Genomic DNA, 22,737 nt, shown 5'->3' on the forward strand with positions numbered 1-22,737 from the left:
ATTTTGTTTTAATAAATTCCATATTAATGGTTTTTAAATGGAAGTGGGGTGGTTGTTATATGGCTGTTAAATGGCTGTGGGTATGGATGTTGGGGTGTGGTACTTCTGTATATGAATTTTTAGCCATTATGGAATCACCCTTCTATAGGGGTTCATTTAGGCTAATAAAGATTGAAGGGTGATGAAAATACTACCATCTGCTGTAATCTGCTCAATAATTCTATTAAAAATTCTCATTGATGAGTTTAAAAAATGCATGTGTATAATTTCTAGTTCATTTTTTTCCTGTAATCTAGCTTTATTTCCAGTTTATTATTATTTTTTATACTTTGTACTCTTATTCCATATGATTCAAACTAGTATCAAAGGCAGGGATATAAGAGAGTTTTAACACATCCTGATTTCAATGGATGAAAATTTGGACCGACCAGTGATCCATAACTGGTTCAACAAAGGCCATGGTTTGTGCTATCCTGCCTGTGGGAAGCGCAAATAAAAGATCCCTTGCTGCCAATCGGAAGAGTAGCCCATGTAGTGGCGACAGCGGGTTTCCTCTCAAAATCTGTGTGGTCCTTAACCATATGTCTGACGCCATATAACTGTAAATAAAATGTGTTGAGTGCGTCGTTAAATAAAACATTTCTTTCTTTCTTTCATTGTCTTACGGCTACTTCAGTGAAAGGTTCATAAATGAGGGAAATAAAGGATCTTTGGACATGTCATGAAAGTATAAAACATTTGGTGTAAGATGGCCAGCTACAGTAAGTGATTTACAGAAAGATAAACTTTATTTCATGACCCCCTGTGAACCGCGATGCCCAATCCCAACCTCTATAAAATATCCAGATTGTTACAATGACAAGTATAATCAAGAACGCACACTCCACTCACAGTTTCAATGGGATATTTCCGATTAGGAAGTCACCGAACAGAAGTGACGCATTCACGGAGTACAGTGGCGTGAAAGGACAGCTAACATGTTACTGCTTGCTCCCATCGATCACTTTGGTAGCACACCGAGCAGCGAAATCGCCCACGACACGGTGTTAGTCAGAAAAACGAGACACAAAGGACACTAAAATTATTACGCTTCTGTAATCAACAGGATGAGGTGTGATAAATAGTACATGGGGTAATTATGGGAAATGTACTATTCACTGTTATCTGGCTTATTCAGTACGTACATGTACATGTATGTAAATGTAGCCATGTAATTAACAACTGGGAAGAAAGAAATATTTGTTCAACAAAAGAATGACAACCCTATTACATAGATTTACAATCACGCATTGAACTAGATAATGAGAATTTCATAAACAGTACCAGTACTTTTGTTGTTTTACAACGGTTATGATAAATGAATGAATGAGTGTGAGTGAGTGAGTGAGTGAGTGAAAAAATAAATGAATGAGTGAATAAGTGAGTGGGTGAGTGAGTGAGCGAGCGAGTGAATGATTGAAAGAATGAAATAATGAATGAAATAATGAATGAATGTATGAATGAATGAATGAATGAATGAATGTTTAACGACTCCCCAGCATAAAAATACACATCGGCTATCGGTGTCACAAATGTTAAGTATATGAAAATATTATTTATATAATTATGTAAAACCAGTGTAAGGAGCTGTGGGGAAAAGTAAAATACAATATATATATATATATATATATATAAATCAAGTTAAGTATATATGTTAAAAGTTTGAACAGAAATCAGTTTTTTAAAACTTTAAAATTAATTCTGGGTGGAAATTAAAAGATTCCAAAACATTTCTGTTGCCAAATATATCTTTTCTCATCAACAGTTATATTTCTAACTGGTGTTAGTTAGTCAGAAAAAAAGAGACAGAACACTAAGATTATGAAATTATGTAATCAACAGGATGAGGTGCGATACATAGTAGAAAGGGTAATCATGGGAAATGTACTATTCACTGTTATCGGGTTCGTTCAGTGGTTTGCAAGTAATTACTAACAATTAGGTGTAAGCAAAGGGAAGAAGGAAATATTTGGGTGACAAGTCTTAATGTATAGACAATGGGCATATTTATAAAATTCATTATCAGTGGGCTCATTGAGTACTTAGGTCTATAATTAACAGCTAAGAAGAAAGAAATATTTGTTCAACAAATGAATAACAATCCTATTGCTTGGATTTACAATCAAGCATTGAAATAGATAATGAGAATTTCATAAACAGTAGGCCTACTTTGCTCTTTTACAGCAGTTATGATATTTATAGCTGGTGCATGTATTAAGATATGAAGTGGGGTGGGGTGTAGCTCAGTGGTAAAGCGCTCACTTGATGTGCGGTCAGTTTGGGATTGATCCTTGTCGAGCTATTTCTCATTCCAGCCAGTGCACCACGACTGGTATATCAAAGACTGTGGTATGTACTGTCCTGTCTGTGGGAAGGTGCATATAAAAGATCCCTTGCTACTAATGGAAAAATGTAGTGTGTTTCTTCTCTAATGGAGTGATGGTAGTAAGACTATATGTCAAAATTAACAAATGTTTGACATCCAATAGCCGATGATTAATAAATCAATGTGCCCTAGTGGTGTCGTTAAACATGAATGTTTGTTTAACGACACCCCAGCACAAAAATACATATCGGCTATTGGGTGTGTCATTAAGTTACAAGAAGAAAGAGATGTTTGTTTAATGGACACCCCCCCCCTACCCCCCCGGCCCCAGTACTTATATAGTATACAGGATATGATATGATCACAACTGAAATAGTTAACAAAGCCATGAAATAAAATAGTTTTACTTCATCTATCCACAATGTAATGTTAATGTTTAGAAAGTACTGTAGCCTTTGACAAACATTATTCATCTAAATGAAAAACACACACAAACACACATACACACACACACAAAAAACAAAACCCCCAGTGTTTCAGGCATGTCACTATATGATGTCAAGTACTACAACTTAACTTCGACACCTGCACATGTTTATTCACGAGTCTGAGAGAAAAACCAGTCATTACCATAATATCACTTTCATCATGATAAAAAGCCTTTATGATGAAGAACTGCTATTATCCTAATGGAACTTGAAGTGGATTTGTCCAGCTATACACTTGTTATCAGACAGACAACATGCTGGTACACAATGATAAAATGGAGCATTTTTAAAACACCATTACCATCATACAGACATGCTGGTACACAATTTATACAATGTAGCATTTTGAAGACACCATTACCATCGTACAAACATGCTGGTACACAATGATATAATGGAGCATTTTGAAAACACCATTACCATCATACAGACATGCTGGTACACACCGTATTACAATGGAGCATTTTGAAAAGATCATTACCATCATACAGACATGCTGATACATAATGGTACAATGTAGCATTTAGAAAACACCATTATACAGCCATGCTGGTACACAATGATACAATGGAGCATTTTGAAAATGCTATTACCATCATACAGACATGCTGGTTGACAATGATACAATGGAGCATTTTGAAAATGCTATTACCATTATACAAACATGCTGGTACACAATGATATAATGGAGCATTTTGAAAACACCATTACCATCATACAGACATGCTGGTACACACCTTATTACAATGGAGCATTTTGAAAAGACCATTACCATCGTACAAACATGCTGGTACACAATGATACAATGGAGCATTTTGAAAACACCATAACCATTATACAGACATGCTGGTACACAATAATACAATGGAGCATTACCATCATAAAGACATGCTATTTTAAGATACCAATCATGGTGCATCAGCTGGGATGAGAAACAGCCCAATGGACCCACCAACAGGAATCATTCCTAGACTGACCATGCATCAGCTGGGATGAGAAACAGCCCAATGGACCCACCAACAGGGATCATTCCTAGACTGACCATGCATCAGGTGAGTACTTTATTACTGTACTACGTCCTGCCATAACAAGGAACTTATTCACTAAACTTTTGCAACTGTCCAATCTTGCAGTATAATGCAAAAAGACTTGCAATGATGATGTGATATTATACCAATGAGAGCTTCAGATATAGATAGACAGACAGACAGACAGATATACAGATAGATAGACAGACATATAGACAGACAGACAGACAGACAGACAGACAGACAGACAGATAGACAGATATATAGACAGACAGATATATAGACAGACAGATATATAGACAGACAGACAGACAGACACACAGACAAACCTCTCTAAACTGGACACCTACAGGACCAAGTAAATGTAAGAGGTATCCAGTTTACAGAGGTTCTGCACAGATATTTGAAAAGGGACTATAAAAAAACATCAGGTTTTGAAGGAATTCCAGTTTACAGAGGGTCCGGTTTTGAGAGGTTTCACCACATATTATATATATATATATATAAACAGGACAAACTGAAGCTGCAAACACATAGTCCATAAAACCAACTGGAATTTTAAAATTTATTTAGCACAAATGAAGTGTTTTGTGGATCTATGCTGACCTATTTCAAACAGCAGAAACAGAGTTTGTTCAGAAAACAATTATATCACAATTGACTTGACTGGTCCCCCATCATATCACATTCATTTATAGTACGCGATACAGGTTGGGTTTTTTAAAACTGTTATCGCATCCTGACTAAACTGAGAATGTGCGAGTTACACATTTTGTAGTCAATGCAGTCTTCTGCTAAAATAAATCATCTTGAATTTGGAACATAACCGGATTCCTCGCACATTTTCTTAGAATGGTAGTTTAATTTACCAACGTCACATCGGAATGAAAGAACCGCGAAGTTGACCATTCTCAGCAAAACAGTAATTATGAACTGACCGACAATTGTCGCACATTTTCGTAAAACGGTACAAGCATCACCAAAGTTAAATTTAGGCGAAGTGCTCTGACAGAAATGCCGTTATGGAAATTGCCGATACATGTACATGCATATTAATTTTCACGGAGTTAAAAAGATGTCAATTTTCCCATTTTAACGCAAAACTGCTTGCATGTTTGAATCAACTTTTCATCTCAGATTACATCATTTAACAATATTTGTAACGTTCAATTTATTATCTAACATTACATGAATGTTTTGATTGAAACAATTATAATAGATCTACATATAATTACACTACATTTCATGTAGAGTGCCATAGTACTATCAGTTTATCAATAACGGATCTCAAGGAATAACAGATCATTCAAGTTAAAACAAATAGTTTTCAAATATTTCTTTACAATAATAGCTAACAAATGTTTTATTAAGGCAATACAAGCTATAATATTATTGTAAAGAAATATTTTAAATTATTTTGTCTGTTATCTGTTATTCACGGTGTTGTAATAACGTAACAGTAAGTAATTTACAGGGCCGGTGGGGGGGGGGATGGGGGGCTTGTAAAGATTTTATATCAAATATATATATATATATAGGCACAGATCTAGGTGTGTAAAAAAAGTGAGACATCTGATTCGGGAGAAGAAACGTCCCTAGTAATACCAAGGGCTCTGAGCAATGTAGTAGGTGTACTAATAATTTTAGTTTAATTCCCAATCTGTGCTTGGACTGATATCTATTATAATTCATCAATCATTCCATTAATGTTATGTCAAAATAACAAACCGTAACGTTATTTTAACTTCTAATTATTACAAAATATAGACCACCTGAAACGTCAAGAGACTATCTGAAATGAAAGCCAGGTAGTCCTGTTAACACCCTGAAAAAATGGTGAAGATCTAAACCTGTGTATGTGTATATATATATATGTGTGTGTGTGTGTGTGTGTGTGTGTGTGTGTGTGTGTGTGTGTGTGTATGTCTATATATATATATATATATATATATATATATATATATATATATATATACATACATACATACATACATACATACATACATACATACATACATACATACATACATACATACATACACATACACATACACATACACATGTGGAGTGAAGGAAAAGCAATTAGGTTGGCGATATACTCGTGGGGTCAGCCGCTGAGCTTTCACTATTTAATCTGAAGCCGTGACACGTCAGCCATGTTTGTGGGGATGGATGGGTAACTGGTGAAGCAGTGTACAAACACTGACAAGTATTTTCTGTTGGATCCAGGAATGCAGGAGTAGAGAACTGTAACAAAACAAAAAACCCTACAAGTCTATTTTACTGTTGCTTCCAGCTGTGCTACAAAAACACCTATGAAAATGAGGAGGAACTATTCACATGCTTGGCTCAGTTACATTGGTGTGCTCAAATACAGTGTATTTTAGAAAGCTGTTTGGTATATATCAAAGGTCGTGGTATGTGCTGTCCGGTATGTGGAAAGTGCATATAAAAGATCTGTTCCTATTAATGGGAACAAATGTAGCAGGTGTTGCTTGAATACTATGCGTCAAAATTACAAAATGTTTGACATCCAATAGCCGATGAGTAATAAATCTACTACTCAGCTACATTTTGCCCCTTTAAATTGAAGGTTAACGACACCCCAGCACAATGAATACATTAGTTACTTGGTGTCAAACAAGGCTACCTTAATAAATGTTGTATGAAATGAAACCACAAAATATCAAACAGCGGAAGGGATAGAGAAATACTTATAGAACTAAGCTAGATTGTCATCACCATCATTGTCAAGAAGAACGACGACAAATGGCATAAACACTTGTTTAGACAAAGACAATGAAGCAGGTAGACATTGGGGGGGGGGGGGGGGGGGGGGGCTGATTGAAATCGAGGGTGCAAAACAAAGTTTCTAGGGGGTTCGAGGGTATGTTAAATTTTAAAAAGTCGATGTCCTGAAATGCAATTTCCTGCATTCTACAAGTAAAATTAATCTCTGCCTAAGATTTACTACCAATAATATAAAACATTTATTCAAAATTATTGGAGGAGGGTGGTACTTCTAGTACTGGTAGGTGGCGTTAATACACAATGTTTAGACAATCAAGTCCAGACACGTATAAGTGGCACTGGTAAGTACTTCTAGCAGTAGTAGGTGTTAATATACACCGCTGGTATAATGAGAGTTGTACAAGAAACACGAGTTGACGGGTTTCTCTCTGTAAGTAACGAGTACATCTGGCAAGTGATGTCATCTCACATTAGTGGATGCACTCAGCCCTTTGAGTGCTGCCTGCAGTGAAAGGAAAAGAAAGGAATGTTTGTTTAACGACACCCCAGCACATTTTAAACTATGGCTATTCTTGGAAGTTTGTTTTTGTTTAACAACACCACTAGAGCACATTATTAATCATCGGCTAGTGAATGTAAATTTTTTTGTAATTTTGACATACAGTCTTAGAGAGGAAACCAGCTCCAAGACGATTGTTTCGACACATTGTCTAGGGTGTAAGAAAGGACAGGAATAGTTGCTAAGCAACACCTCAGCACATTTTAAACGTTATTTGGTGTTTAACATGATTATTTTGACACATTGCAGATTTATTTATCTGTATCAGAGGTGGATCCCAAAAAAGGGGGGTCTCATCACACTGCTATTGTTCATTATGTGTTACTGCTATCGTCCATTATGTGTTACTGCTATCGTCCATTATGTGTTGCTGCTATCTTCCATTTTGTGTTACTGCTATCGTCCATTATGTGTTACTGCTATCGTCCATTATGTGTTACTGCTATCGTCCATTTTGTGTTACTGCTATCGACAACAGACAGGTGTGTGTAGCACGAAATGAGAACAACTCCAGACCAGGTGCTGTCATTTAGCGCTGAAAATAGAACCCACTTGGCGTGACCCATTGAACAGCATTCCTGCCGTTTGTCTTGTATGTGTACCGCTGTTCCACCAGGCAGCACGTTAACACACATTCTGTCCAACACAAGAGCTTTACTGGTGTGTGTGTTATTGTATACATGTGTATATATACATCACAAGATTTAGTGTTTTCACCTGGAACAACAATTCTTTGATTTAGCAGGCCATGTAGTGTAATGAAGTACAATGTAATATAATGAAGTACAATGTAGTGTAATAAAGTTCAATGTGGTGTACTGAAGTACAATGTAGTATATTAAAGTACAATGTAGTGTTTTAAAGTACAATGTAGTGTATTGAAGTACAGTTTACTACAAGTAATGGAATAATACATGGCTGGTTGAATCAACATTTTTAATTCATAATGCTGGTAGATATTGGGTTCATATCTCAGCAACGTATCAATTCAGAATGAGTTTTTAATGATTTAGTGGGGATGTTTACGGTTAACACACTCACTCATCTCTCACTAGAGGGCAGGACGAAGCCCAGTGAGTAAAGCGCCCGCCTGATGCGCAGTCATGGTAGCTAGAATGGATACCTGTCGGTGGGTCCATTGGGCTATTTCTCATTCAGATCAGTCCTCAATAACTGGTGTAACAAACCATGTGGTGTGTACATAATTTTAACTAAATACTTGTAGATGAAATTTGAAGTGTTTTGAAGTGGCATTATACATTATAATATTTCTTTCCTTTCCTATCTAATCAAAGGTCTGGTATGTCTAGTCCCCACTTCGCCCCTGACAGTGTCCCGGACTGAATGGGGATGGTGGTGGTGGTGGTGGTGGTGATGATGGGGGGAGGGAACCACAAAGAAACTGACATTAAACCTGTTTGACACCAAACTCTCCCCCCCCCTCCCTAAAATCCCCCTTACCTGCAATAATTAACAGCTCATTGATTTAACAGGTGAAGCGATCAAATGTACCACCAAGTACTACAGGTAATGGGATAAGGACAGTCCCAGTTGAATGGTTTCCCAACTGAATGGACTGAGAAAGAAAGAACAAGCGAACACAAGACAAGTATCCAACAAGAAGTGTAGTGTTTCTGCCTGTGTGAGGGTTTGTTTGTGGTGAACAATCCCGAATGTTGTGTAAACGTTGCTGAACGTCGCGCCGTTGTGCTGTCAGGCTTGTGATGTAGCCGTGTTTCCCGTGCACCATGAAACGAGAGGCTAGGGAGGGACTGGGAACAGAAATCAACACAACATACAATGTATACATCGGCTATGAATCAACGGACAAATTCACAAGCTCGTAATTTTAAACATATAGTATATGAGAAACAAGCAAATGTTTTTTAAAGGCATATTGTCACAGACCACTGATTTATTACATGGCCTAGCAAAGTATTACCTGAAAATATATACATTTGATTTGTCCCTAAATGTACTTTATTCAACCATCTATGTAACCACCATAGGGCCTACTCCACTTATTAAAGATATTTTGTAAAAATAATTGAATTATGGCAATGGTCCATAATTCAAAAACTAACATTGCTGAGAGGGTTGACATGAATTTTACTCCATCGTGGTGTAGTTAAAGTGATGCAATAGCTAGATTTGGTCTGCAAATTAATGTAATTTTGATTTATTATCCATTTTTAGAGAAATAAGGTCCTTAAATCTGTGACAGTATGCCTTTAATGTATATTGTACTGGCAAACAAAAATCTAAAAACATGAAATTTCTAATAATGACAAAACATTCTATGTACATATAATAATGCATTGGTGAACACATTAAACAAAAATATATTATGCAAAGAAAGAAGGAAATGTTTTATTTAACGACGTACTCAACACATTTTATTTACGGTTATATGGCGTCAGACATATGGTTAAGGACCACACAGATTTTGAGAGGAAACCCGCTGTCGCCACTACATGAGCTACTCTTTCCGATTAGCAGCAAGGGATCTTTTATTTGCACTTCCCACAGGCAGGATAGCACAAACCATGGCCTTTGTTGAACCAGTTATGGATCACTGGTCGGTGCAAGTAGTTTACACCTACCCACTGAGCCTTGCAGAGCACTCACTCAGGGTTTGGAGTCGGTATCTGGATTAAAAATTCCATGCCTCGACTGGGATCCGAACCCAGTACCTACCAGCCTGTAGACCGATGGCCTAACCACGATGCCGGTATTATGCAAAGATGACATTTTTTTATGATAAAATATTTGGGGCCGAATTTACAAAGCCTGATGTTCTTACATGCAAGTGTTTAATCAATGTAAATACTGAAAAAGTAGAAACAGATCTCTGTGTGTGTGTGCATGTGTGTCTGTGGATGTGCATGCGTGCGGCTGTGCATGTGTGCATGGGTGCGTCTGTGTTTCTCTGTATGTGTGTGCGTGTGTGTGTGCATGTGCGTGTGTCTGAATGGGTGTAAAGTTTGTTTTATTTAACGACGCTGCTAGAGCACATTGATTTTTAATCTTATCATCGGCTATTGGACGTCAAACATATGGTCATTCTGACACTGTTTTTAGAGGAAACCCGCTGTCGCCACATAGGCTACTCTTCTTTACGACAGGCAGCAAGGGATCTTTTATTTGCGCTTCCCACAGGCAGGATAGCACAAACCATGGCCTTTGTTGAACCAGTTATGGATTACTGGTCGGTGCAAGTGGTTTACACCTACCCATTGAGCCTTGCGGAGCACTCACTCAGGGTTTGGAGTCGGTATTTGGATTAAAAATCCCATGCCTCGACTGGGATCCGAACCCAGTACCTACCAGCCTGTAGACCGATGGCCTGCCACGACGCCACTGAGGCCGGTCTGAATGGGTGTATGCATGCGCACATGCACACAAAATTGAAAGTTTTGTGTCTGTGTGTGTGTTTAATTAATATTTTTGTGTTTTTCTACTAAAACATTTTTTTTTTAAATAGTGAAATGTTATGTAACAGCAGAGCTAAGCATTTTTAAGTATGGGTTCACAATTAAAAATTAATTAGGTTTTAGGCCGTTAGGTAACAGGGATTAACTTCAGTGCTATCTGGTGTCCATCTAATCTGCGGTTGATCAGGAACCATTTGGATGCAACTTAATGACATCGACTCAGCCACTGGGGGGCCAGTGTTACAAAGAAAGTCCTCCTTTCAAAGTAGCCCAATCTTGTGTGTGGGCTGACCTGTGAATCAAACGGAGATAGCTAAAATTCCTCAACGACCGTCAACAAAAGCCGACTGCTTATCAATGAAGGTGCGCTGGGGATGACACGTTATGAAGCACAGTGCCCCCTGGCAGGCAGGCCCAGGTAAAAAGGCATGCTCCTTTTTCGCCTAGGGCTATTTGCACCTGGAAAGCCAAAGTGCTTTACTAAAACAGCCCATTAAAGATGAAACTTGTTCATAGGTCCAGTGGAGAACAGAATGAATTACCAGGTCAGTGGCTTCAAACAGCATGGTTACGCCAAGCGACCGACCACTGAAACAAGCCATGCACACCTGTGAATGAACTGTTGTGCTACCTGGCAATAAACGATCGGGTTACAGTTTAGTCATACCTGTAGATTTAGAGCTGATGAAACGAGACCAGTCTGCGAGTATACTTAAAAGACTTGACAGAAAATGGGTGTCACTGATTTACACTTGACGCACATTCACGTGGACACAGCTGTTGCTATATGCAGTGACAAAGTAAATTTAGAACTGACGAAACTGGGAAATACCTTAATTACTCAACTCCATGAAGTATTATATACATTGAATAAAAATTTTAAATAAATTCTGGCAATAGCCGTTGCTATATGCAATGATAAACTAAATTTAGAACTGATCAAACAGGGAAATACCTTAATTACCAACTTGAGTGAAACAAGTATACAAATATTAAAAACTAATTCTGGGAATATACAAAATTTGATAAACTAAATTTAGAACTGACAAAATACCTTAATTACTAAGTTAAATGAAATGTTATAAACATTACACAAAATTAAAAATAAATTATGCAAATAGCTGTTGCTACATAACACTGTATACATGTAATGACAAACTAAATTTAGAACTGATCAAACTGGAAAATACTGTAAATACTCAACTGAATAAAGTGTTATAAAAAAAAAAAAAAAATTCTAGGAATAGCTGTTGCTATATGCACTGGCAAACTAAATGTAGAACTGATCAAACAGAGAAATACGTCTACCTTAATTACAAATAATCTTTATCTTTGCAGATGGCAAACTTTCTAGATAGTCAATCTCCCCCAGAAAATATATTAAGAAAAAATTACATTTGCTAGAGCAAGGACAGGTTTTGACCCCCGAAACTCTACCCCTGGTGGGCCAAATTTACAGTACTTAGTATACCTACATACCACACCTCTACACATTGGCAATATTAGCCCTGCGGGAGGGACGAAACCCAGTGGTAAAGTGCTTGCTTGTCGCGTGGCCGGTGTAACATTGATCCCCATCGGTGAGCTCATTGGGCTATTTCTCATTCCAGCCAATGCACCACACTTCTATATATTGGCAGTATTTACCCCGGGGGGGGGGGGGGGGGGGGGGGGTGCGACATAGCCCAGTGGTAAACCACCCGCTTGATGCGCGGTCGGTATAGGATCGATCCCTGTCGGTGGACCCATTGGGCTATTTCTTGTTCCAGCCAGGTGCACCACGACTTACATATCAAATTCACAGTAGTATATACCAGGCATGGTGGAGCAGCGGGTAAGGGGGCTTGGGGAGGCAGGTCTGTAGTCCCTCCAAATAATTTTGAATAAAAATTATTATTGGTAGTAAATCTTTAGGCAGAGATCAATGTTACTTGTAAAATGCAGGAAGTTGCATTTCAGGACATCTAGTTTTCAATTTATGAGTGAGCATACCCCTTGAAGCCCCTAGAATCTCTACTTTGCACCCTCAATCTTAGTCAGCCCCCCCCCCCCCCCAGTCTACTTGCTTTAGCTGTACCTGTATACCAACAGTACACCACAGCTCTGTATACCAGCAGTATACCACAGCTCTGTATACCAGCAGTATACCACAGCTCTGTATACCACAGCTCTGTATACAAGCAGTATACCACAGCTCTGTATACCAGCAGTATACCACAGCTCTGTATACAAGCAGTATACCACAGCTCTATATACAAGCAGTATACCACAGCTCTAGATACTGGCAGTATGTACCGTGCGTGCACAGAAGTGTTAGTTTAATCACGGTGAAGAGAGACACTTCAAAGCGGTGCACATGAGGCAGCAGTAATGCCACTCTTCAGACCGCTCATGTGTACAGATATTTGTCCGAGTGCATCCAGCAGAATTACCTACATTTACAGACCCACAGTTCAGTGGGCTGGACGAGTTCACTTAATTAGCTCGTGTGTACACGCGGTTGGTACTATTGTGTCTTGGTTACAACCGACTGGTAGATTTAATCAGCTCATGAGAACTTTGTGAATGCAATATAATATGTATGACACGCCCACATGTAGCATGTACATAGCTTAACCGGCCTCGGTGGTGTCGTGGTTAAGCCATCGGACATACGGCTGGTAGGTACAGGGTTCGCAGCTCGGTACCGGCTCCCACCCAGAGTGAGTTTTAACGACTCAGTGGGTAGGTGTAAGACCACTAAACCCTCTTCTCTCTCGCTAACCACTAACAATTAACCCACTGTCCTGGAAGGAAGTCCAGATAGTTGAAGTGTGTGCTCAGGACAGCGTGCTTGAACCTTAATTGGATATAAGCATGAAAATAAGTTACATAGCTTCCCATATAGGAATATACACACAATACCTGCCTCTTTAATGTGAAGTGATTAAGCCATTGTCCTTAAAATGACAGACCCTAATTTTTAAACATGAAGCATATTTTTTCACTATTAGTATTAGAGCCTTTTTTTGATAACTGAAATCATACTTTACTTAGATTTTGTATTATCCGATTTCCATACACCTGAAGTGTTTCTGGTCATCCTGGTGTTTCTAATATCACAAAGTCTAATATCATATTTTTAAAAAGGCATACATGTGTGTATCTGAGAAGTAACTGTTATGGAGTCGAGTTCTAGTCTATTTTTAAGTGTATTTTCTCATTTCAAACAGACTCTTGTTTCACTCTTTTGTAACTTTAGCCAAATGTATTACATGTTTATAAATTAATTAAACTTAGTGTCCATTTTACTGGTTAAAACTAGGGTTTGTGCCTTTAAGCGCAAGTTTTAGCAACTCACTGGACAGGTGTAGGACCACTGAAGGACACAACGTCTCATAATAACCATAAGTCTATGTCCAATGCCATATAACCATAAATGTGTTGAGTACACTGCCTTTCTTCCTCTCATATTACAGCCCCTAGAAACTGGACCGATGGTAAACCGGAATTCCCTCAAATCAACTCTTTTTAAACATCAGTACAGACCATAAACTCTGTAAACAGGATACCCCTTGAAACCAGACGTTTTCCCTTGGTACCATGGGTGTCCGGTTTAGAGGGCTTCACTGTATGCTTACAGTGAACCAGAATTCCTTCAATTCAGGATGTGTTTCACAGACTCTTTTTAAATATAAGTAAAGACAATAAATTCATTAAACAGGATACCCTTTGAAACAAGAACCTTTTTCTCTTGATACCATGGGTGTCTGGTTTACAAGGTTTCACTGCATGTTCAAGACTACATCACCTGCATGCTAAACAGTGCACTAAGAATGCACCTAAATTAAGAAGTTAAAGTCTGTTTTGCTTAATGAAACCACTAGAGCGTGGTGCGGTGAATTTTAACATGCTCATATACCACTAAGGTTTCAAGCATGTCTGTCCCGGGTTCTGTCTCTGGATAGCCACTAGAGCACATTGATTTTTTTAAAAATCATTGGCTAATGGATGTCAAACATTTGGTAATTCTGACATATAGTCTAAGAGAGAAAACCTGCAACATTTTTCCATTAGTAGCAAGGGATCTTTTATATGCACCATCCCATAGACTTAATTAAAAATTATCAGGCATTAAGCTAACTGACATAGACGCCACTCTTGACTTAATCAGCTTTAATTAATTAACACTAATAACAGTGGCCTTGCCATTTACCTGCCAAAGTAATAGACCACTGGGGCATAACTAATTCTCCATTAGCACTAAATTCCCTATTACCACAAACCTGGTGTGTTTATTGTTCTTGATGTGCAATACCTAAATGTATTAACTGGCCAGTTAATACAGTTTGCTTTAGTGGCTCACACAATGTTGATCAGTACTGATTCTTAGCAGATGTGAAAACCTTCTAGATATAAACACTGTACAGCTAATCAAACAAAATAGGATTCTGCAATATGCATGCAATAATTCTTTAACTGAAGCCATTTTTTTTGTTTTTTAAATGTAAATTGATGTTGACATTAACAGCCACATCAGTAGATGTATTGCTACAGAGTAATTATCACAGATTTATGATTTTAAAAACTGCTGGAGCAAAATGTCTCTCTACAGATGCGTAATTGTCCCTCCAGTTTAGATGATGTAATTGATGTAGATATATTGGAAGTGATGTTTCTTTTCATATAATGTTTATAAGGAAATAAGATGTTAAATAGTTATTACAGGGATGTTAAATGGTTATTACAGGGATGTTAAATGGTTATTACAGGTAAATTAGCCATTTGTAGGATATGGATCCCATTGAATATGACTATGTGCTTGGTCCTTACAATTCAAACTCTTCTTACATGCATCTATAATTCTGTATCCGATCATGTAATTGAAAGTTGATCGGCTGGCACAAACCGATTATAATATAAGCGATGATTGATGATGAAATTGCAACTGATTCCCAACACTATCAACTGTTGCCCAACATGAGGTATTTCTGCATGGTATAGATAGAGAATAATACATGAGTTGCCGGTAGATACCATTTATTTTACGAGTTGTTTTCAAATAACGAGTTACGTGAGATAAATGGTATCTAATGGACACAAATGTATTATTCTATTTCTTACATATCAAAAACCATGTTTTAAGCAAATTTTTACATTTTTTTTCGACTAAAAGTTATCAACCGTTGCATATTCAGCTAACTTACGCGTCACAGACATATGAATGTCAGGTTAACTATACGTGACAGTCTAATCGATTTCCATATTGTGGTTTTTCACTGGTTGTATGGCATTGGTGACCTGGTCATTATCTAGGAGCAGCCAGTCGTATATCTTGAAATTGTTAACACACGTACATGTGTTAACAACCATGTGTAACCAAAAATAACACATGGTGTTCTCACCAATGAGTGTGTAAGAATATGTAATTATGAACACACACCTCTCTACACACACACACTCACCTTGATATTCGGCCAAACTGTCCATGATGAATGTTTTCAGAAAGGCATTACTAGAGCGAACACTGTCTCTCAGGTATTTTTCCGCCGAGTCACTGTACTTTAACTCCGTTTTACGAGTACAGCACGACTTTCGAGTCTTATCTTGCTTGCCATCAAAACATATAGATATATTAGCATCTGTGAAAAAAATAAAATAAAAAAGGTACATATACAGATGTAAGTATGAATTAAAAGTTTCAAATACTGTGATACCTGGGGAACCAATGAACTAATGAAATAATAGTCAGTTAAAATTATGCCATTAGAATTTCTTAACTTTGTTGACATTACTAATTATGTAACAAGTTTTAAATTAATTATTTCAAAATAATTAGTAACAGAATTCTTCAGTAATTTAGTTTTTTGATAAAAAATAATGTGTTTGGCACATCAATATATAATGTAATGGCAATTTGCAACAATTTTTAGGAGACAATATTTCAAAATCTTAGGTAACAGAAAGTCGGTTCACGTGTGTTTTAATTAGGTAACCAATTGTTTGGTTATGCAAACTATATACATGTATATTCACAGTTTTATGTAAACAATGAGTTGAACTATGGTTCTGTGCTACATTGGTGGTTCAAATGTATTTTAAAAATATAAACTCATTTTCAAATGGACTACTGATATATATTACTTATAGTTTTAGGACGCAATTTGTTCACAATGTAACCAATCGGTGATTCATATGAGTTTAAAGTTGAGTAACCGACCTGCGAATTTAACAATGTTTCTCGTGAAATATCGTGCCCTGATTTTTGTTAAATAAAAATTTTACCAAATGATGTTCAGCAAACAAACACTCACAAACCTCTAACTTCAAACCTTTAAATCCAAAGCTTATTGAGGATTAGTTGATGGGAAGCCGATATCATAGTTCTGAATAGTAAAAAAAAATGCTACTAGCTAAACAACTACATGTAGCTGTAACTTTTCCTTTTCCCAATTCGAGTGAAAACATTTGTTCCTCATTCTTCAAGGAATGCATTTTTTAATTGTACAATAGTTGATAGACTGATATTCTTGTGGTCTCAGGAAGCCAGAGATTAGCTAATTTTTACCAGATTCATGTTGTCATGGTTACAGAAAAAAAATTCCATGCTTAAAAGGAGTAATTGGTACCGTGCCTGTGTGTGTCAGGGCCTTGTTTTGTGTGTTGTGAAAATATTATAGACATTTTATCAGGGCTTGGAATCTACAATGCCATGTTAACAAATTGCTAATGTTTATAAATTATACAAAATAATTTAGTCTAATGAAATTTTCATTAAATTACCAACATTTTAATAATTTTTAAGGAAATACATTTTATTCCAGGCCCCTATACAGGGGAAAGGGGGATGCGTACACATCGCCCTAAATTATTTTAGGTCCACATTTTTTCTATAAAATTTTGACATTACGTAAAAGATTTTTGGTTGTTTTTTCCCATTGTTGGTCCCATCATAGGACTTCACCCCCCCCCCCCCCCCACTTTAAAAATCATGTATACGGACCTTTAGTCTACATATCTGAAAATAGACTAAACTAAACTCTGTTGCAGTGTGAAGAAAGGAAAGAAGAAAATGCTTTATTTAACAATGCACTTAACACATTTTATTTATGGTTATATGGCGTCAGACATATGGTTAAGTTAAGGACCACGCAGATATTAAGAGAGAAAACCTGCTGTCGCCACTACATGGGCTACTCTTTTCGATTAGTAGCAAGGGGTCTTTTATATGCACCATCCCACAGACAGGATAGTACATACCACAGCCTTTGTTACACCAGTTGTAGAGCACTGGCAGGAATGAGAAATAGTCCAATGGGTCCACCGACGGGGATCGATCCCACACCGACCCAGTGTGAGACCTGGTTATCTTCTTTTCCCATCCCCAATATAACTCTATTATGTTCTACTAAAGAAAACCAATTCTCTTAATCAGAAAAAAAGACTGCATTATCAATAAATCATTTTCTATTGTTCTTGTCACAATCAATTTTCTATAATGACAATATTTCAGCATTTTATTGAGGAGTAAAACTCTGTATTTAGTGATGTCATCCAAACACAGTACCAGACAGTAAATTGTTTCAGTTTAAAGTTTGTGATTTCATGTACATAGATAGATATGAATATATATATATAGTGATTTCCCTAGAAATTAGGCAAGGCATGGCAGACCAAACACTTTTGGGGCATTTTCACCATATTCGGGACACTTGTTTTTCATTAAAAATACCAAAAAAAGTAATTAAAATAAACAATGTAATTTATGTGCTTGCTTTAATAAATGAATGGCAAAAGATATAAAAGGCATATTTTATTAATTAACAATACCTTTTTGGGTGTTTTATAAAGGCAATTTTAGAATTAATTACTGAAAAAGGCGTGTTTAATCTCAGGGCAGCATGGCACTGACTGAGGCAAGATGGTGCTAGGCTATTGAGGCATGGTGCTGCATATATATGTATACAAAGACTGACCCCCCAAAAAATCTATAATACAAACAGAATTCATTTAAGGAACCTGGTGACTACAACTGATTGTATTATTATTATTATTATTTTTTTTTTTTAAATGTAATACAAGTTCTGTACCAATTTTCAAAAGCTGTATAACAATAATGTAGCTACCTTTTTGTACGTAAGAAATATTTTAAATTATTGTTATATTTAACAAATTATAAAATAAAAAGGTATTTAAGTGTAAAACTAACTTTAAATCATACTAATAAAACATTTCCAAACAAATGTTTTACTGACACCAATAGGGTGGTGGAAATCTATTTTTAAAAGTCTATTTTTTTCATTTTTTAAAAATAATTTTAAATAAAAACAAAGTACACTGTACTGAGGAAATACAAAATTAAATTAATGGTGTATAAATGTGTCACTACCAAATACTATACATGTAGTTATATTACTCAGTGCTTCTAGATTATGGTAGCCCCACTCCCATGACTAGTGATATTCAGTGTTGGGCTAGTAAATAACTACTAATACCATGCCCGACAGGCTAGTGAATTTTTGGGTCAAATGTTGCAGTTTAGTCTATTTTGTAAATATTCATATCCTGTTACCACCCCTACCGCCAATGTTAGTGTTTTTAAGCTCTATCTGCCTCTTTAGGCAACATATCTGATTATTACTATTATATAGTAAAATTGTATTAACTTTAAAGTAAAGTTGGGCGAGTGAATTTTTAATCATGGCTAGTACATTTTTAAAATGACTGATCCCATGGCTAGTGAGTTTTATAAAATTCTGGAAGCCCTGTTATTAGTGTATAAAAAACAAAGAAAGGAAAAACTAAAGCTGCATCATTAAATGACAAATACCCTGTTCACTTATTTCTAAATTAACAAACTATAAAATTAAAAGTGTGAAACCAAAGCATAATAATATAATATTTTAAATAGCAAAAATGTATCACAAATTATTTGGAGAAAGAAAACAAATTGTTAGTTTGTTGGATTTTTAAAACTATTAACAAAAATATAAACAGTATTAAGTGTACACTATAATTTATAAATCATGTTACTAAGTAAATGGTTGAAATAAAAAAAATTCTAAATTGAGGAAGTACAAAAATGAACACTGTAGAACATTTTAATGCCATAGTTAAAACACTGTAGAACATTTTAATACCATAGTTAAAACACTGTAAAACGTATTAAAACAATATTTGACAAAAACTGAAGGTACAAAATTTAACAATAACACAGTAAAACAAGTTACTATTATAGTTAAAAGTATAATAATTTTTACAATGTTAGCCCCAAAATTCACGATTACTACAATAATTGAAACAATGTTCAAAATCTAAATTGGGGTTGGTGGGGTTTTACAAAATTAACAAGTGTAAAACATGTTTAATGATGTTACGATCACAGTGGAAACAATGTTAATACATTGTTACTGCTTTAAAAACAAAAGTAACACAAAGTTGTAACACAAAGTGGTAACATAAAGTGGTAATATACGGTTATTTATTTATCAGCGTCACTCACCATGCACCGGTCTATTGGGAACTAATCTTGTTGTACCAATTTTTCTCCTGATATATTCCTCGTGTACACGATTACAATGTTTAAGGTGATGATGAGATTTAGGTTCGTCTGCGCTCACAACAACAATACACAACACAACGACACACACGAAAGGTATATTCCTCCGAACGAGAACCATGTTGACAAAATCGAACTGACGGAACTTCATTAATGTACAATCCGATACGGGTCCGTCATAGGAAAAACTAACAGAGGGAGAGGGGTAGCACTAATATACACAATATCCACACCCGCACAACAGCCCCGAGACTCTACCAGCAGTCGCCATTTGCATGAGTAATACCGCTAACTCTCGCAGGTCTTCAACTCGAGATTTGATTGGCTGAAACGGTCTTCTTTAGTAGGCGCAAGCTGACTATGGTGCGCCGGTTGAGTAATAGCAATCATGTAACGAGGGGCTTGACGTAAACGTGCTACTACCGTAGCGGCGGCGTGGCAATAAAGTCTCAATGGAGTTAATATCACTGGTATTTAGCGTCTTTAAGGTACTAACGGCGTGGCATACCAAATGGCTGTGAGTAAACTGTTGTATTACACGGTCACGACATCCTGGCATGAGATACTCAAGCGTTGACAAAAAGTCAAGACGGTGGGTGTGGGCATAAGGGGTATCTATGCGCTTGCATTTGTTTCAACCCAAGCAATTAACCACGGCAATCGACAATGCCGTAGAGATTACCGCGATGTTTTCAATTTTCCACGGCTATTGTTTAACAGTGAATCTTTCAACTTTCTAGGTCACTTTTCTAAATCAATTATTAATTTTTGTAATACTGACAAATTCAATTCGTCTGTTACACATTAGCAGCAAAACTGCCGTGGAAAATGCCGTAGAGACTATATTTCCAAGTCCTATTTCTTGCCGTGCCCATTTTGTTAATAGCCGGGTCTGTGTAAGATTATAGACCAACAGTAACGTCAAAAACAGTAATTATTATGGGAGTAATGATAAGTCTATACTTACATTCTTATCAATACACCCACCCAAGGTGAAGAGAAAAAGAAAAAGACCGACAGACAGACAGGCAGCCACACAACACAACACGCACGCACACACGCACGCACACAAATCTTTGGTGACGTAATTACCATCATATTAGGGTTTAGAACTGGTGGGGCGAGACGTATCCCAGTAGTAAAGCACGGTCAGTCTGGGATCGATCCTCGTCGGTGGGCCCATTGGGCTATTTCTCGTCCAGCCAGTGCACCACTACTGGCATATCAAAGGCCGTGGTATGTGCTATTCTGTCTGTGGAGTGGTGCATATAAATGATTCCATGCCATTAATGGAAAAATGTTGTAGGTTTTCCACTCTTAAGATATCCAGTAGCCGATGATTAATAAATCAATGTCTTCTAGAGGTGTCGTTAAGCAAAATAAACTTCAAAGGCTAAGTTGTGAGCAAATTTGATCAATATATATGTCGTTAAAAATCCACGAACCAGGACCGTATCTTGATAAATAAAATCCTTGTGTGTGTGTGGGGGGGGGGGGGGGGGGCACTACTTTTTATAAACAAATGAAACACTATACAAATTAAACCTTGAGATGTGTATGCTATTTTCTGAAAAAAAAGGTGAGATTCCCCTGTCCCCCCCCTCCCCCTCCCCCCGAGGGTACGACCCTGTAAACTGTTACAAATTTGGTCTGCAATCCTAATACATGTACATAAAATTATTTTCTAACTGTAGCTAAAATTAAAGGGGTTCTAAAGTTCTGTGGTAATGATAGTGATAGTACTAGTAGTCCCCAAAACCGGTATATCCAAGATCGTGGTATGTGCTGCCTTGTCTTGAAAAAGTATCGGTAGTAGCAGTAGTAGTAGTAGTAGTATAGTAGTAGTAGCTGTAGTAGTACTAGTAGTAGTAGTAGTACTAGTAGTAGTAGTAGTAGTAGTAGTAGTAATAGTAGTAGTTGTAGCAGTAGTAGTAGTAGTATAATAGTAGTGGTAGCAGTAGTAGTAGTAGTAGTAGTAGTAGTAGTAGCAGTAGTAATAGTAGTAGTAGTAGTAGTAGTAGTAGTAATAGCTGTAGTAGTAGTAATAGCTGTAGTAGTACTAGTAGTAGTAGTAGTTGTAGTAGTAGTACTAGCAGTACTAGCAGTAGTACTAGCAGTACTAGCAGTAGTAGTAGTAGTTGTAGTAGCTCAGAGGTGGATCTAGGGGGGCCCGCTCCCCCCTAAATTTTGCGACAGTTATTATTCTATTATATATATTAATTTTCTTTTTTTTTCACGATCCCTTCCAAACCTCCCCCAAAGTTCTATTGGCATTCCGCCTCATGTCATTGCCCACCCCCCTAAATGGATTTTCTGGATCCGCCACTGTATCTGTTATATATAATGTGGTTGTTTTAGCAACAGTTTCAGTAGTGGTGGTAATAGTAGTAGTAGTAGTAGTAGTAGTAGTAGTAGTAGTAGTAGTAGTAGACGACACACTACTAGTCAGCTTAGTGTCAGTAGTGTAACTTAAAGGTTATATATAGTAGGCTACCTCGTAAGTGATAAGTTTATTGATTAATTTGTATATGACAAGTTTATTGATGAATTTGTATGTGATACGTTTATTGATGA

The 22,737-nt window shown here is 36.8% G+C and overlaps 1 protein-coding gene across 1 annotated transcript in view; it reads right to left on the bottom strand.

Annotated features, from left to right (window-relative positions):
* LOC121375098 (glypican-5-like) overlaps positions 1–20,431 on the bottom strand; it is a 126,776-nt gene extending 106,345 nt beyond the window's left edge. Inside the window, exons 1-2 of the mRNA XM_041502339.1 lie at positions 20,107–20,431; positions 16,070–16,246 (exon numbers count right to left, since the gene is read on the bottom strand). Of these exons, the coding sequence (XP_041358273.1) occupies positions 16,070–16,246; positions 20,107–20,314 (385 nt within the window). The 5' untranslated portion in view covers positions 20,315–20,431. The remainder of the gene's footprint in view (positions 1–16,069; positions 16,247–20,106) is intronic.
* Between the last annotated feature and the right edge of the window lie 2,306 nt (positions 20,432–22,737).

Source organism: Gigantopelta aegis, chromosome 1 (genome assembly GCF_016097555.1).
Source record: "Gigantopelta aegis isolate Gae_Host chromosome 1, Gae_host_genome, whole genome shotgun sequence".
Classification (NCBI taxonomy): Eukaryota; Metazoa; Mollusca; class Gastropoda; order Neomphalida; family Peltospiridae; genus Gigantopelta; species Gigantopelta aegis.